Here is an 18,376-nt window from a genome sequence, read left to right as displayed (position 1 = left end):
TTAATTTGTATTGTATTGCACCGACTACACCAAAACAAATTCCTTGTATGTCCAAAAACGTACTTGGCAATAAAGCTTTTCTGATTCTGATCTGTATAAGAAAATAATTATTAACTCTATCTTGCAATAATGTTTAGGAACTTGCATAGCAGTGGCACTGAAAAAGATCTGTCACTAAGTGCAAGTGTTGTTCGTAAAATGATGCCTTAAAAATGTGCTTCAAGTTATTTTTACAAAAAAGTTCTGTTGCAGGTGTTCAGCGTTTTCTGACTACTCTGCCTTGTAAAAGTATTCTCATTGGTTGAGCTTTCACACATGGTCTTTTATTGGGATTTTAGGTGAGAGACCATCAAAAGTAGCTTCGAATTGTGAAGGGAGTGGGAAATGTTCCATGATTAGACTTATTTTTACCAACTGAAATCTAAAAAGTAGTTCATGCTTTTGTTTTCAGCTCCCTCTGTTCTTATTCCCCTAAATAAAATCTAGTGCAAGCAATTGCCTTGAGAAGGCACCTAATTAGCAATGACTCCACCTATTTGTAACCTAATCTCAGTATAAATACAACTGTTCTATGAAGGCAGCAGAAAGGTCAGGGGTAAGGTTGTAGAGAAGTTTAAAGCAGGGTTAAGTTGTAAAATACCACCCCTAGCTTTGTATGACACAGAAGCAAACCAACCAAGATATGGCTGCCCATCTAATGAGACAGGCCAGGCATTCATTGGAGAAGCAGTCAAGAGGCCCATGGTACCTCTGGAGAATATACAGGTCCTTCTCAAAAAATTAGCATATTGTGATAAAGTTCATTATTTTCTATAATGTCATGATGAAAATTTAACATTCATATATTTTAGATTCATTGCACACTAACTGAAATATTTCAGGTCTTTTATTGTCTTAATATAGATGATTTTGGCATACAGCTCATGAAAACCCAAAATTCCTATCTCACAAAATTAGCATATTATTAAAAGGGTCTCTAAACGAGCTATGAACCTAATCATCTGAATCAACGAGTTAACTCTAAACACTTGCAAAAGATTCCTGAGGCCTTTAAAACTCCCAGCCTGGTTCATCACTCAAAACCCCAATCATGGGTAAGACTGCAGACCTGACTGCTGTCCAGAAGGCCACTATTGACACCCTCAAGCAAGAGGGTAAGACACAGAAAGACATTTCTGAACGAATAGGCTGTTCCCAGAGTGCTGTATCAAGGCACCTCAGTGGGAAGTCTGTGGGAAGGAAAAAGTGTGGCAGAAAACGCTGCACAACGAGAAGAGGTGACCGGACCCTGAGGAAGATTGTGGAGAAGGGCCGATTCCAGACCTTGGGGGACCTGCGGAAGCAGTGGACTGAGTCTGGAGTAGAAACATCCAGAGCCACTGTGCACAGGCGTGTGCAGGAAATGGGCTACAGGTGCCGCATTCCCCAGACCTGGGCTACAGAGAAGCAGCACTGGACTGTTGCTCAGTGGTCCAAAGTACTTTTTTCGGATGAAAGCAAATTCTGCATGTCATTCGGAAATCAATGTGCCAGAGTCTGGAGGAAGACTGGGGAGAAGGAAATGCCAAAATGCCAGAAGTCCAGTGTCAAGTACCGACAGTCAGTGATGGTCTGGGGTGCCGTGTCAGCTGCTGGTGTTGGTCCACTGTGTTTTATCAAGGGCAGGGTCAATGCAGCTAGCTATCAGGAGATTTTGGAGCACTTCATGCTTCCATCTGCTGAAAAGCTTTATGGAGATGAAGATTTCATTTTTCAGCACGACCTGGCATCTGCTCACAGTGCCAAAACCACTGGTAAATGGTTTACTGACCATGGTATCACTGTGCTCAATTGGCCTGCCAACTCTCCTGACCTGAACCCCAAAGAGAATCTGTGGGATATTGTGAAGAGAACGTTGAGAGACTCAAGACCCAACACTCTGGATGAGCTAAAGGCCGCTATCGAAGCATCCTGGGCCTCCATAAGACCTCAGCAGTGCCACAGGCTGATTGCCTCCATGCCACGCCGCATTGAAGCAGTCATTTCTGCCAAAGGATTCCCGACCAAGTATTGAGTGCATAACTGTACATGATTATTTGAAGGTTGACGTTGTTTGTATTAAAAACACTCTTCTTTTATTGGTCGGATGAAATATGCTAATTTTGTGAGATAGGAATTTTGGGTTTTCATGAGCTGTATGCCAAAATCATCTGTATTAAGACAATAAAAGACCTGAAATATTTCAGTTAGTGTGCAATGAATCTAAAATATATGAATGTTAAATTTTCATCATTACATTATAGAAAATAATGAACTTTATCACAATATGCTAATTTTTTGAGAAGGACCTGTACACAGGTCTTATGCTTTGATGGGAGAATTTGTCGGCAGGAAAACTAGTCATGCACTCAACTAATCTGGCCTTTCTGGAAAAGAGTCAAGAGGAATGAAATAGGTGAAAGAAAGTCATAGGGAGCCACTTTGAAGGTTTGTCAATAGTTAGGTAGGGGACACAAACCGTGAAAGATGTGTCCTGATCAAATAAACGCTGATCAACACATCATCCCAATGGCTAAACATTGTGCTGCTCTTTTTTCCCCCAAAAAGGATAGGGAAGCTGGTCAGAGTTGATTGATGGATCAGGGTAATCCTGGAGGAAAACCTTACAGAGAATGCAAGACATGAGACCAGGGCAGATGTTCAGCTTCCAGCATGTCCATGTGTTAGAGTGACCCAGTCAACTCCAAATCTGAATGCAATTCAGAGTCTATGGCAAGAGTAGAAAAAAAGTTTTTCAGAGATCCAGTCTGACTAAACTTGAGCTATTTTGCAAAGAGGAACAAGTGAAAATTGTAGGCTTTAGATGTTCAAAGTTGGCAATAACATACCCCAAAAGAACTGCAGCTGTAATTGCATCAAAAAGTGGTTCTACAAAGCTTCCTCTCAGGGGGCTAATTTAAAAATGCATGACACATTTTTCAAAAGTTTTTAAAACAAGCTGAAAATCCAAGTATAATTTCCTTTGAAAATATTAAAGCTGCAGCTTTAATGTTTTCAAATACAAACTTGCAAATATCCAGGCAGAAAACCCTTTTATGAAATATTTTATTGTTTCATACATGCAGGGCTAATTCATCAATAAGTTTGGACACAACTGAAGCGTTCCTGGGAGAATATATTTATTTCCATACAAATCGGCAAAGGAAACGTGGCAATACATTATGGTTCATCACATACATTCATCTCTCATGGAACCTGCAAAGTAAATGCAGTCAAAAAATAATCAATTTGATTGACACATTTCAGAAAACAAATATCTACATAAATCATCTTCAGTTTACATTTGTTTAGCATTATTCACAGGTTTGCACTTGTGGTGTTTAACGAAAAGCTAAAACTATCCTTTGTCCCGTCTACGGTCCTGTCTCGTTTATCAAGGTATTTTGTTCCCCTCTTTTTAGAAACAATGAACATCTCCCACATCAGAAATCATGCGGCACAATTTGCATGGAGTGCAGACAGGTTACTCTACACTCTAGCAACACACTAGCAACAGTTAAACATTAAACAAGAGGACCAGAACATCAGTTCTAAGACTGGCTGTCCTCTTTGGTTCTGCTTTAAACTCCAGCCTACCTGTCCACCTATAATGAAACATTCTTGTGAAGTGCTTGTAAATATAATGAATCACTGCATTTATACAAGCAGCCTTAAAGGAAACTGTAATTGTTAGATATGGGTTGATATATTGCTTGTGAAGCCCAAGCTGTTGGTGATTGCAGGGTATTGCACTACGATAATCAGCATCACCACACTTCTGACTTGGAGAGTAGCGACTATGGAAAGAAAAATCCTGGAGTGTAACCAGTTATGCAGCCTTACCAAACACTTGCTCAAGGATATTGCACTATTGCAGAGTTTTAAGCCAAACAACCTTTTGAACACACACAAATTTGTTTACAATAAACCCAACAAGGTTTTTAACACAGGCGAGATTTGACTGACATAAACAGACTATGAGTCAGCAATACTAAGTATTACACTGAAACAACTTTTAGTTTAAAGCTACAGGCACTCCAATTATAAATCCACAGCTTTGTCACTAAATAGATAATAATTCACCTTAGTGTTCTGGGCCATCACCTGCTCTCATGAAGCGCAACAGATCAGTGATATGAGGCATACGAGTGTCAATACACTGAAGGTGAAAGAGTTTGACACATTTCTTTTACATTTGCATGCAAATAAGCAAAACAGTTTTTCTTGTGCATTATTTGCAGTGTTGCACCTAGTATTGATGAAGAAGTGTATTCACTTCAAATTACACACAGAAAAATAGGCTCCGAGGAGGACTGACTACACGCAAAGTTGCCGTCTACAACAGAAAATCAAGGCTATGAATAGTCTATTGACTTTGAAGTGCCGTTTATGACTACATGGCACAATGAAGGTAGTCGTTTCCACAGAATAAACAGACTAACGCCTTCTCAGTAAGCAGCAAGCGAACAGGAAAACCAACATGTGAAGACTCAAACTCCGAATAAACCAACTCTGCAGTAAAAGTGCAAACTGCACATGAATAGAAACTAACTAGTTTAAACTTCAGCCACAAACCTTAGATACCAAGTGTATTATTTTTTCTGTCAATCTGACTTAAAATATTGCAGTAAGTACTTCAAGCTGACAGAACAGAGAACCGTCTAATCCTGTAGCATGACTGCAGATGAAAATCCTGCACTTCTACAGGGGGTGGGGGGTGGAGGATTTCACAGCCAGAGCATCAGCTAAATCCTATTCATCAAACGGCATCCTTCTCTGCAGACCTGGCAACCTCAGGTCTGTTACCAGGCAAGGGACAGACACAGCCAGCCACTGTTGGCAGCCACATGGACTAACCAGAGGGAGGCGTTTGTGCATTTTAAACAACTTTGATGGATGTGTCTGCGGGAATGTGTCTTAAAGTAATCAAAAACAGTGACAACCACAATTGAGGCTGTTGGGGAGAGAAAAATCTCCAAACCATTGTGCAAAATGCATGTTAGTATTTTTGTTTTCTTAGCAATTGTTTTTCACAGCAGGGGTTCTTGAGATTTGCCTAAAAGCCTCCCGACTTGTTACAAAAAACAAAGCTGTCAGGTCATACATTTCCGGGTTTGAGAACTTTGGTTGGACACTGAAAACAGCAGAGAAAATCTGACAAATGGCTAGAAAAACAGTGTCATCAAATATAAAATTTGTACGGATGGCTGAGAGTTGGAGTCTTTAGCGTTTCACTCTGCTTAACTCCATTTCTTTGCAGGGAACACCGAGCAACTGTCTCCAATCCTGAAATATTAAAATTATTAAAACGCTTCATCTAACAACAAAATCCAACCATGACTTGCAGAAAAAGGACAACAATTTCCCTGAACTTGTTTGTTCTCACTTGAATGCATCTTAGTTTCAGTCTCTGCGTTACTAATACAACACTAAAAATGCCAAAGGCAGCAGGGAGAGGGAATATTTATCATCTTCTCTCACTGATCACTGTGCTTTTTTTTCTGAGAGTTAGCCAAAGTGAAAAGGCCAGAGAAATCAGCAGTTTAGCCTGAAGAAACATAAATCTATAAAGTGCCTTGCTGTGGTATTAATACCTCTAAAACTTTTTTCACATTTTGTCAGTGAGCATATTGTGAACTGGAAACCAAATGATACATAGTTTTCAAAATTGTTACAAGTAAAACTCAGATAAAATCATGGAGGTCTGTTCAATCCATCATCCAAAAATGGAAAGAGAACACCACAACCGCAAAGACAAGGAAGCCAACCTGAACTAATAGTCCAGGCAAGGACAACATTGATCAGAGATTCAACCAAGAGGCACATGGGAACTCTGGAGGAGCTGCAGAGCTTACAGCTCAGATGAAAGAATGTGTCAACAGGACAACAACTAGCTTTGTACTCCAAACATCTGGCCTCTATGGAGGAGTAGCAAGATGAAAGTTGTGCTCTGTCCAGAGGGGACTTAGACCACCAAGTGAAAGATGATTCTCTGCTCAATTGTGATTAAAATGTAACTTTCTGACCTACACTTTTCAAATTTTATTTGCAAAAATGTTCAGAAACCATGTATTACTTTCCTTTACCTTCATACTTATAGGCCTTTTATCCATAACTTAAAATCCCGGATGGAATAAATTAATGTTTATGGTTATTAATTGACAAAAATATGAAAGGTCAGGGGTGATAATGCTTTTACTAATCGCTATATTTTAAAATATTTACCATAATAACAGTAAAAGATTATATTAAAATAATATAGTTTAAAGTTTAAATGAGTCAGGACTCAGAGATTATAATCCAAACATAATTTGACATAAATGATAAAAACAATCCTGCATAGAGTTTAAAATACAATTAAAAAAAACTGGAATTCTCAAGAAAGAAGTAAATGAATTCCTTTAGTTTGGAGTCTTTTGGTTTGTTATGTTTAGCTCGGTAATTGAATCTGGGGAGAGTCAACATAGTTACTAGCCATAAAGTAAGCTGTATTGACTGCCAAACAGGCATAATGGAGAAGACAATGTGGAGTTATTAAGTGAGATTTAGAGTGGATTCCTAAAGGACAAGTGGCCACGTTGATGCGGATGCCTCCACACAGAAGTGTACAGTGTGCCCACCGCTATCTGATTAGGGCCTGCCTCGGCCCAGATGAATCACCCATTCAGGCGTCGTCTTAGGAGCGCTCTGTGCTGCTTTATGTCTGAGCTTCAGCTGCCTAAAGGCAACTCTGTTAAATACGTGTGTGTGTGTGTGGAGGGGGGGGGGGGGGGGGTTGAGTGGTGGTCTTTGATCTGAGAAGCTTTTAAATTATCATCTCATTCTGAAACATGACTGCCTTTTTGTGGGTGTGTTCGTTTCTTTGACAGATTTGCGTTGGTGCATAATGTCGCACAGACAAGTGGTAAGAATTGAAAAGCAGAAAGAGATACCTTTCAGCGCTCCACCTCCCCTTATTTATCTTTCAAACGCTAGGCAATTTTTTAGACTGCCCCCACCCAGTGGTCTTTTAGTTTTTCAAGACGCTCCCTCCGTTTCTCATTTAGGCATTGCACTGCTTACATCAATATGACTTTCATTTACTCTCTCACTCTCTCTCTTCACTCCTTTGGTGAACTGCAGTCTCCCCCACCCCCCCCAAACTCATTTAAGCACCGATGCCACCAGCGTCAGAGTTATTCTGGGCTGCCACAGCAACTGAGCCCTCTCCATCAGACATTTTAGCCCCTTTCCCAACAGCTGCCTCTGCATTCTCATGAGGGCCGGCAAGCAGAGCACCAGTTTCCCTAGAGGGCGGCAGTTCTCCCCTATCGGTCCGCTCCAGTTTGCGGTGCTTGCGTGGTTCTGGGGGTGTGTCCTTCTGGTTGAAGACTGCGCGAATTCGCTCCGCGCAGACGTTGGCGGCCTCCTTCGTCTCCTTGGAGAGCTGTGATAGACTGAGGAAGCCGTGGGGGAGGTCGTCCACAATGCACAGGGTGACGGGCTGCTCTACGCTCCTCAGACGCTTGGCAAACATCACAGAGTCGTCCAGCATTGGGTCCAAAGCACAAGCCTGAGACGAGGGAGGAAAAAAAAGAAAAAGGGGGGGAGCGGATGGTGAAAAACAAATTTAAACTCCCTTCAGACATGTCAAGAATCTTAATTACAGGATTTAGAGGAGCACAGGCAGCCCCAATTCTTTTGTTCATGTTTTAAGTCTTTCTGACTCACTTAAGCCATTTAAAAATTAGGACTAGTTTCCTCTTGGTCATACAACATCCTCATAAAAAGAAACAGCACGCTGTGACCTCAGCTACCACTTTAAACACTGAACAGAGACTCTTTTAGACGGTTTGGTTTCCTCTCCAAACTTTGCAAGCGTCTGATAGAAAACAATAACTAGATGGAACAAAATGCATTTTTACCACTATGTGTACAGGAGGCAGCCCCTTCAGCATGCTGTCAGGAGCCAGCAGAGGTGAGCAGAAAGGATCTTTGACCACTGGAGAGCTCTGCATTGTCATTTCAGCAAGCTGCTCCGAGCGCAGTGGCTCAAAACCCAGAGGGAACTCCCTGGGGCGCTCCAGCTCCGATTCTTCCTCTACGACAGGGGGTGGAATGGCCAAAGAGGACAGGTCATCATACATGGAGGGGTCACTATCCCTGGAGAGGAAAAAACTCACATCCTCCACCTAGGGTAAAGAAAAAAAAACATATTCCATTTTGGTTAGGCAGCTCTGACAGGTCAAAATGTGGAGCGGGTTTGCTTTTATGTGAACAGACAGAACTTTGTCCTTATGAAAATATAAAATCATTGGCAGAGTGCCTGAATCCAGGCTGAGCAACAAGATTTCAAGGCTATTTTTTGCCAGGCCTGTTACTAATCTAATCAATGTAGAAGTGGGGAAAAAAAGAATGTAACAAACAATTTGGATTTCTTTGATGGGATTTAACTTGTTTGTGAGAGATGGTGGAATAAGATGAGCTGCCTCTTTCTACAGGGGAGATGATTTATCCCAGAGGGCCACATTTACAGTTCTGGTAAGACCTTTACATACTCCTATAATAGGGATAACTCTCATTTTAAACTTGGGCTATAAATGATTAAATTATTATTTTTCAATTTTTTTTAAAAACAGGAATAGATTCATTCATTTTAATTTATTGTTGATTTTCTCTAATGATACATGCAGACTGGAACATAAGCATGAAACCCCATGAATATTTAGTTAATATCACACTTTCACTTCCACCTTCAACAAGCTACTGGCATAATACTTGACCATGTTTTTTTTTGCAGAACTTTTTTAATACTGGTTGGTTTCCTGGCGCAGGCCCAGGTTTTAAGTCCGAACATTCTTAGTCGCGTTAATGTTGGAATTCTGGGACGGTGCACTGGAACCCCTAATTAGGTCCATCTATCAAATGCCAGACCCCAAAACAGTCACCCTCAGATTATGACAATCCTGAGTAGTATGTTCAAAAACAGCCAAGGAACCACCCAGACTCCATTACAACATAGACTGGAAGATTCGGGAAAACCAGTATATAATAGTGATGTGACTTCATCAACATATTAGAGGGAGCCGACCAAGTAAGAACAATCAGCTCCAAAATAGTACTGGGAGTTCTTACGAGACATTAATCTCAAACTGAAAATATTGTCTTAAAATGAATAAATCGGGAGAACTTAGGGTTCTGGAAAGGTTCTAACCTCAAACCCATATTTAAGGGCTATGCTTAAAAAGGACTATGCTTAAAAATGTCAGGAAACCAACTGATTTTTGAAAACGAATAAATCACAAAAATGCTTGTGCTATGCTCACTGCCCACAGGAGAAAGAAAATTGATTCAAATAAATAATTAAAAGCACAACATCAATATGATATTGATGCCCTTGACCAGCAATATCTCTACATTACAAAGACTCCTTCTATTATAATCAATAGAAGGAGGATCTTTGTTCTCTGAATACCACTGTAACCATCATCAATTACTACAGTTATGCCGCAGGCTTAATTCCCACTCGAATTCCCGCTAACACTCCAGTGTTGTGTTAAGGAACATCTCTTTGTTTAATGGCATTAAAGTCTTCCTGATAAGGGAACCATCTGAGAGCGAGCTAATCGCGACATAAGAAAGTTACAGCGTGACATACAGCATGCTCAGACATCAGCGGTGAACTTTGGGGGATGGGACTGCTGTGGGATCCCAAGTCCTGGCATGTCTTGCTCTTCACAGATAATTTTCTGCTGGGGAACTCCGATGGCTTGTTGGGCACAGGCGGGTCGGCGTGAGGCGAGGAGATGGAGGCTGCCGAGACACTTTTTCTCACTGTATCTGATAAACAAAGCAGAGGTTGAAGAAAAAATTATATTCAACTAAAAATCACATTGTTTGACTCATATTTAAAGGTTGCCATCAAACAGAAAAGTGTGCAACAAACAGTGCCCTAAAAAAGTATTCGATATGAAACATTTTCTCACAGTACAACCACAAACTTCAATGTAATTTACTGGGATTAAATGTGATAAGACATACACAAAGTGGTGCACCACTGTGAAGTGGAAGGAAGATGATTTATGGCTTTCAAAATCGATTTACAATACTTTGTAGATCCACCTTTTTACAGTTAGTCTTTTGGTTTGTTTCTACCAGCTTTACGCATTTATAGACTAGATTTGTGCCCCTTTCTCTTCAGAAAATAGCTCAAACTCAGTCAGACAGGATGGAGAACATTTGTCTTGCAACAGATTTTCAATGGGATTTAGGTCCAAGCCGTTCCAGCAGATGAACATGTCCCTATGTAAACCACTCCACAGAAGTTCTGGCTGCAAGTATAAGGTCATTTTTCTACTGACAAATGACTAACGCCTAAGTATTTTGCAGTTTAACAGGGTTCCTTCTAGGATCGGCCAGTACAGTGCCTTGCGAAAGTATTCGGCCTCCTTGAACTGGTCAACCTCTTGCCACATTTCAGGCTTCAAACATAAAGATATAAAATTCAAATTTTTTTGGGAAGAATCAACAACAAGTGGGACACAATCGTGAAGTGGAATGAAATTTATTGGATGTGTCAAACTTTTTTAACAAATAAAAAACTGGAAAGTGGGGCGTGCAATATTATTCGGCCCCTTTACTTTCAGTGCAGCAAACTCACTCCAGAAGTTCAGTGAGGATCTCTGAATGATCCAATGTTGTCTCAAATGACTGATGATGATAAATAGAATCCACCTGTGTGTAATCAAGTCTCCGTATAAATGCACCTGCTCTGTGATAGTCTCAGGGTTCTGTTCAAAGTGCAGAGAGCATCATGAAGACCAAGGAACACACCAGGCAGGTCCGAGATACTGTTGTGGAGAAATCTAAAGCTGGATTTGGATACAAAAAGATTCCCCAAGCTTTAAACATCCCAAGGAGCATTTCAATGATTGCAAGCAATCATATTGAAATGGAAGGAGTATCAGACCACTGCAAATCTACCAAGACCCGGCCGTCCCTCTAAACTCTCATCTCGAACAAGGAGAAGACTGATCAGAGATGCAGCCAAGAGGCCCATGATCACTCTGGATGAACTGCAGAGATCTACAGCTGAGGTGGGAGAGTCTGTCCATAGGACAACAATCAGTCGTACACTGAACAAATCTGGCTTTTATGGAAGAGTGGCAAGAAGAAAGCCATTTCTCAAAGATATTCATAAAAAGTCTCATTTAAAGTTTGCCACAAGCCACCTGGGAGACACACCAAACATGTGGAAGAAGGTGCTCTGGTCAAATGAAACCAAAATCGAACTGTTTGGCCACAATTTAAAATGATATGTTTGGTGTAAAAGCAACACAGCTCATCACCCTGAACACACCATCCCCACTGTCAAACATGGTGGTGGCAGCATCATGGTTTGGGCCTGCTTTTCGTCAGCAGGGACAGGGAAGATGGTCAAAATTGATGGGAAGATGGACGGGGCCAAATACAGGACCATTCTGGAAGAAAACCTGTTGGAGTCTGCAAGAGACCTGAGACTGGGACAGAGATTTATCTTCCAACAAGACAATGATCCAAAACATAAAGCCAAATCTACAATGGAATGGTTCACAAATAAACGTATCCAGGTGTTGGAATGGCCAAGTCAAAGTCCAGACCTGAATCCAATCAAGAATCTGTGGAAAGAGCTGAAGACTGCTGTTCACGAACGCTCTCCATCCAACCTCACTGACCTCGAGCTGTTTTGCAAGAAAGAATGGGCAAGAATTTCAGTCTCTAGATGTGCAAAACTGATAGAGACAAACCCCAAGCAACTTGCAGCTGTAATTGTAGCAAAGGGTGGCGCTACAAAGTATTAACGCAAGGGGGCTGAACAATATTGCACGCCCCACTTTTCAGTTTTTTATTTGTTAAAAGAGTTTGACACATTCAATAAATTTCAATCCACTTCACGATTGTGTCCCACTTGTTGTTGATTCTTCACAAAAAAATTTAATTTTATATCTTTATGTTTGAAGCCTGAAATGTGGCAAGAGGTTGAAAAGTTCAGGGGGGCCGAATACTTTCGCAAGGCACTGTATTTAGCTCCGTCCATATTCCCATCAACTCTGACCAGCTTTCCTGTCCCTGCTGAAGAAAGATCTCCCCACAGAACCATGCTGCCATCACCATGTAGTTATTGTGTGTTTGGGGTGATGAGCATTTCATTTTCTGCCACACATTTCATTTCTTGCATAGAGTCCCAAAAATGCTTATTTTATCTATCTGAAAAAAACCATCATCTTCCATATGTTTTACGACAAAATGCGACTAATCTCTACTTTAATCTCTAACTTTTAAATTATTTACTACTTAGCTGACTTCTAAAGGGATGGTTGCTATAGTTGTCAGATTTGTTTGTAAAATATTTTGGAGAACCATCATTTTCCTTTTACTTTACAATTATGCTGGCGTAATACTTTCTGTATAAGAAGATGGCAAACACATTGACATTTGTGGTTGTAATGTGACAAAATGTGTAAAAAAAAAGTTCAAGAGGAGTAATATTTTTGCAAGGCAGTGCAATAAATTCATCTAGTACAAACAGCAGTTGGAGGACACAAAAAAAATTAAGACAAAGCAACACAGGATAACTCATTTACTCCACTGTTTCTGCTTTTCATATGTCCTGTTTGACAGCTAACAGCTACGGGCCAAAGATGCAAACTGGGGAATATTAGGAAGAAGGGAGCGAAAGTAGGTGGAGGAAATCCAAAAAGAGCCGTCAGTGTGATATCATCTACCCTCCCAGAGCTGTCAAGACACCACTGTGTGCCGTCACGCCTGGTCTCTTCACAAAGCGTTACCCAATCTTCTATTTTAATAATGAACCACCTCAGCACCATGATGGCCTTTTATTAATACGCCCCCACCTATGACACTCCCATTAGATTTGGCTTGCCGGCTGTAAGATTGTCACCTAACTAAGGTGACACCAATAAAATTACATTTCCTCTTCAGATTTACGGTGGTTATAATTAAAAATTACTGTCAAGGCACTGACATGAAGGGAGGTACAGGATTATTACTCAACAGAGTGGATGAGGCCATAATTGGTTAGTTGGATGCTGAAGAATAGGGATCCACACCATTGACCTCCTCGATAGGAGCTGTAAAGAAACTTTGGCAGAATAATGCCGTTTAAGGAGACTGAACGAGGACGCAGAAAATGTGGAATGCAAACAGCAAAAGGCTTTGATTACCATTTACTGCGTGCAACCTATCAAACAACGAACATCAACTTGAATTTCCTCTGAACTTAACCACAATCCAAGAGATACAGCATCTCTACACATTTGTCATGAAAAAATTCCAACTTTTCTAGACCATAGTTATCATTCATTTACTTCCATTTTAAAATGTAAAATACGGAAGTTCTCTCTGCATTTATGGCAGGCGTTTCTACAGTGGCACGGCTTTAAACATGGAAGCTGCGAAAAACAGAAGATGGATGGATGGGTGGCCGCCCGGCCGGATGGACGGACATTTAGAAAATGGGATAGAGAATAAAGACTGAAAATACTTATTTTCTCTTTATTCCAAACTTAACCAGAACTGGAAAACGTACAGAATTTGAATCCAGTATTATCCAGACTGCATAAGAACCTGGGAATGACAATTTCCTCACGAGTTCCTAGTTTAGGTCCAAACAGTTACTGCTTAAACTAAATAATACATAAATTGAAAACCTTTTAATAAAGCTGCTCCCATAACTCTTTCACAACGCTCATTTACTTTTCATACACACCCACACACACAAAACACACCAGCTGTCGGCGTATCGGGGGCTGCTGGTGTTGTCTCGGCAGCTGTGTTGGAGGAGGCCGACGCTCTGTTGGGATCCAGCAGAGATTGGAACCAGTTGGAGGCACCCTGTCGGAAATCTCGCAGCATCAGGGCCGTGTCTCTTCTCACCAGGCTCAACGTGCTCACTTTTTCTACCTGCTTCTCTGTCTGCGGCTCATTACCTGGAGGAGAAGACGCCAGCAGAGAAGATGGCAAAGAAGCAATGATAGGAAACACATGATCCAGGAGAGAAAAATCACTTTCCAAGGAGGTTTGATGCTGCAACCAAATTACAGGCAGCAATTCATAGATGATGACATTATGAGAGAGGGGGAAAAAAAGGCGGCCCAAAACAGGCGACATGGTAATGTTTTACCTTGTTTTCTGCTTCCTACAGATGTCTACAGTTCACTTTGAAAAAGATAAGTTAAGGAAACAATAACATACACGGGCAAATGGAAGTTTTATGATAAAAAATGCTCAACACAAAGTAAAAGAAAAATAGCAGAACAATAAGACAGGAAAAGATGAATAAAATTTTCCTACACCAAGATAAATTATATAAATTATTAATTATTCAGGTCACATAATTAGATGTTATTATTCGTTAGTCTTGTCCTGAACTGGAGTCTATTCAATAATACAAATTAGGACACAAAAACCTAAATCTTTAAAGTAAAAACACATTTGTAATACACTCACCTGCCACTTTATTATGTACACCTGGATAGTTCTGGGTTAAATCCCCCCTTTGCCTTCAGAACTGCTTTAATTCTTCAGGGCATAAATTCAACAGGGTGTCAGAAACATTCCTGAGATTTTGGTCCATAATGACACGATGGCATCGTGCAGTTGCTGCAGATCGGATGCCTGCATATGCAAGATAATAATCTCCTCTACTGGTTCTCCCCGGTAAGTGTGGAAGCCACTGGATGACAGTGGACATGTTTCGATGATGTCCCTCTGGAGCACTAGCATAACAAGATAGTTACGGTGTTGTCAGTCAGTGACTGTGGCACAGTGGGAACAATATTTTACAATCCGAAAGTTGTGGGTTTAATTCCAGCTTCCACCTGCCAAATGCTAATGAGCCTTAGTGCAAGGCCCCTAATGTCTGCGGGTTACTGAGTGCGACTGGGTAAATGTAGATCTAGTGTAAAAAGCTTTGACCGGTTAGTATAACTAGAAAAGTGCTACATAAATTGAGTCCATTTACCACTGAGCGGATGAACACGGTCAACTACAATGCTCAGGTAGGCTGAGGTATTTAAAGGACGATCAACTGGTAATAAGGGGCCTAAGGCATGCCTAGAAAATACATGGCCTACACTATTACACCACCACCCCAAGTCTGAACTGTTCAATTGTTAGGATTAATTGGAATGTATGTACCTGACTGTTGTGAAGTGCCTTGAGACAACATGTTTTGTGAATTGGTGCTATATAAATAAAACTGAATTGAATTGAATTAGATACAGGGCTAGATGGATCCATGATTTTATGTTGTTTATGCCAAATTCTGACCCTTCAGTTTAAATGCTGCCGTTGAAACTGAGCATCATGAAATCCAATCTGTTACTGTTCAACTATAGTCAGCTTGTGTGATATGTTATAACTTTAGTTTCCTGAGGAGAGGTGCCCAGTGAGGTGTTGTACATTCAGAAAGTTTATTCAACATACTTCAATAGTAACAAGTGGTTCTTTGAGCTACTGTACCTTTCTATCATCTTAAACCAGTCTGCCCATTCTCCCCTGACATCAGCAAGGCATGCCTATCCACACAACACACAGGATAATTTCACCGTATGATCTGCAGTTTCTGTAATACTCAGACCAGCCTGTCTTGCAAAAAACAAACCATATCCAAACTCACTTCAATCCCTTCTCTTCCTCATTCGGATGCTCACTATGAACTCTGGAGTCCTCGTCACCTAATTGCATTTGTTTGGCTCATTTGTAGGTGGGTTAACAAGCAATTGAACAGGTGTACCTAAAAAAAAGTGGCCGGTAAGTGTAGATCCACCTTAAAAAAAAAAAAAGGGGAGAAGCTATTTCTTAAAGATTGTCCAGTAACAAGATTTAAGAAGTACACGCAAACACCACCCTACCTGCATAGGCACTGAGACACCTGGAGAGCACACTGAGCGGCAGCAGGGGATCCATAAGTGTAAGCAGACGGGAGGGCGATGCGTAGGCCGTCAGCAGTGTAGCTGGGTAGGCTGCCACGATGCCATCTGGCATTCGCACACCAAAGGCAGCGGCGCGCATCGATGTGGTCACACATAAGTTACCCCCGGCACTGTCACCGGCCAAACACACTTTCTCTCCGGTCCATCCTGCGAAGATGGAAATATTTATCAATGGGAGATGGAAAAAAAAAAAAACAGATAACGACCACATTCTTGTAATTATTTGTGGAGGTGCAAAACCAAGCCTTTACTGAACAACAAACAGATAATAAGTAGATGCTAACAGGTGTTTCATCGTTTGCCTTGTTGCTGTGAGATTATCTGTTACAACGCGGACAAACCAAATCCATCGTCACTGTTTATTGAACAGTGTGCTTCATTTTTCAGGTTCATAAGAAGTGTTCTGTCTGAATATTGAATTTTTTCAGCAGAGAGCAGAGTGCAAGAAGCATACAGCACAGTCAATTAACTGAAGCCTTGCAGCAGAAACAAGCAGTGATGATTTACAAAGCACTCAGCTTCACACTAGAAAACATAACTTTTATTTCCCTTTCCTGATTACATTGTTACAAACCATTCCTAAAAACTATATCCAGACAACTTCATCATTTTGTGTGTTCATTTACATTAGAATTCAACAGTTTTGACGTTTTTTTTTTTTTTTTTGGCAGGGGCAGATAAAGACACATTAAAGCTCTATCCATGTCCATTCTCCCTACGATCATGAGTCCTGTCATAATGTACAGGTCCTTCTCAAAATATTAGCATATTGTGATAAAGTTCATTATTTTCCATAATGTAATGATGAAAATTTAACATTCATATATTTTAGATTCATTGCACACTAACTGAAATATTTCAGGTCTTTTATTGTCTTAATACGGATGATTTTGGCATACAGCTCATGAAAACCCAAAATTCCTATCTCACAAAATTAGCATATTTCATCCGACCAATAAAAGAAAAGTGTTTTTAATACAAAAAACGTCAACCTTCAAATAATCATGTACAGTTATGCACTCAATACTTGGTCGGGAATCCTTTTGCAGAAATGACTGCTTCAATGCGGCGTGGCATGGAGGCAATCAGCCTGTGGCACTGCTGAGGTCTTATGGAGGCCCAGGATGCTTCGATAGCGGCCTTTAACTCATCCAGAGTGTTGGGTCTTGAGTCTCTCAACGTTCTCTTCACAATATCCCACAGATTCTCTATGGGGTTCAGGTCAGGAGAGTTGGCAGGCCAATTGAGCACAATGATACCATGGTCAGTAAACCATTTACCAGTGGTTTTGACACTGTGAGCAGGTGCCAGGTCGTGCTGAAAAATGAAATCTTCATCTCCATAAAGCTTTTCAGCAGATGGAAGCATGAAGTGCTCCAAAATCTCCTGATAGCTAGCTGCATTGACCCTGCCCTTGATAAAACACAGTGGACCAACACCAGCAGCTGACACGGTACCCCAGACCATCACTGACTGTGGGTACTTGACACTGGACTTCTGGCATTTTGGCATTTCCTTCTCCCCAGTCTTCCTCCAGACTCTGGCACCTTGATTTCCGAATGACATGCAGAATTTGCTTTCATCTGTAGCCCAGGTTAGGCGCTTCTGCCACTGTTTCTGGTTCAAAAGTGGCTTGACCTGGGGAATGCGGCACCTGTAGCCCATTTCCTGCACACGCCTGTGCACGGTGGCTCTGGATGTTTCTACTCCAGACTCAGTCCACTGCTTCCCAGGTCTTACCCTCTTGCTTGAGGGTGTCAATAGTGGCCTTCTGGACAGCAGTCAGGTCGGCAGTCTTACCCATGATTGGGGTTTTGAGTGATGAACCAGGCTGGGAGTTTTAAAGGCCTCAGGAATCTTTTGCAGGTGTTTAGTTAACTCGTTGATTCAGATGATTAGGTTCATAGCTCGTTTAGAGACCCTTTTAATGATATGCTAATTTTGTGAGATAGGAATTTTGGGTTTTCATGAGCTGTATGCCAAAATAATCCGTATTAAGACAATAAAGGACCTGAAATAGTTCAGTTAGTGTGCAATGAATCTAAAATATATGAATGTTAAATTTTCATCATGACATTATGGAAAATAATGAACTTTATCACAATATGCTAATATTTTGAGAAGGACTTGTACATCAGTGAACAGATGCTTTGTTCTACCAGTATCATAAATATCTTCTTACATAAAGGTTCAGTGGATTATGGGGACTTTTCTGACAATTTCACTCCCTGTCTTACTCTGTTTTATACGGCAGCAGGATCATCAATTCAAAACCTTTTTCTTTTAACTCTGCTGTGGCTTAGAGTATACATATTTTTATTTACTGCATCACCCTATCTGCTACTAACATTAATGGCTTTGTTTTCTATCCACTAGGAAACTTA

General features: G+C 40.8%; 1 protein-coding gene across 2 annotated transcripts in view; it reads right to left on the bottom strand.

Annotated features, from left to right (window-relative positions):
- Window positions 1-6,871: 6,871 nt before the first annotated feature.
- lipeb (lipase, hormone-sensitive b) overlaps window positions 6,872-18,376 on the bottom strand; it is a 34,219-nt gene continuing 22,714 nt past the window's right edge. For both annotated transcript variants that reach the window (XM_047360921.1, XM_047360922.1), the window contains 5 exons: window positions 15,912-16,139; window positions 13,785-13,985; window positions 9,656-9,837; window positions 7,923-8,189; window positions 6,872-7,570 (listed from right to left, as the gene is read on the bottom strand). In XM_047360921.1, the coding sequence (XP_047216877.1) occupies window positions 7,166-7,570; window positions 7,923-8,189; window positions 9,656-9,837; window positions 13,785-13,985; window positions 15,912-16,139 (1,283 nt within the window). In that variant the 3' untranslated portion in view covers window positions 6,872-7,165. The remainder of the gene's footprint in view (window positions 7,571-7,922; window positions 8,190-9,655; window positions 9,838-13,784; window positions 13,986-15,911; window positions 16,140-18,376) is intronic.

This window comes from Girardinichthys multiradiatus, chromosome 3 (genome assembly GCF_021462225.1).
Source record: "Girardinichthys multiradiatus isolate DD_20200921_A chromosome 3, DD_fGirMul_XY1, whole genome shotgun sequence".
In the NCBI taxonomy this organism is placed as follows: domain Eukaryota; kingdom Metazoa; phylum Chordata; class Actinopteri; order Cyprinodontiformes; family Goodeidae; genus Girardinichthys; species Girardinichthys multiradiatus.
Note: the sequence above shows the minus strand (reverse complement) of the source record. Positions and strands in the feature narration are given on the sequence as shown.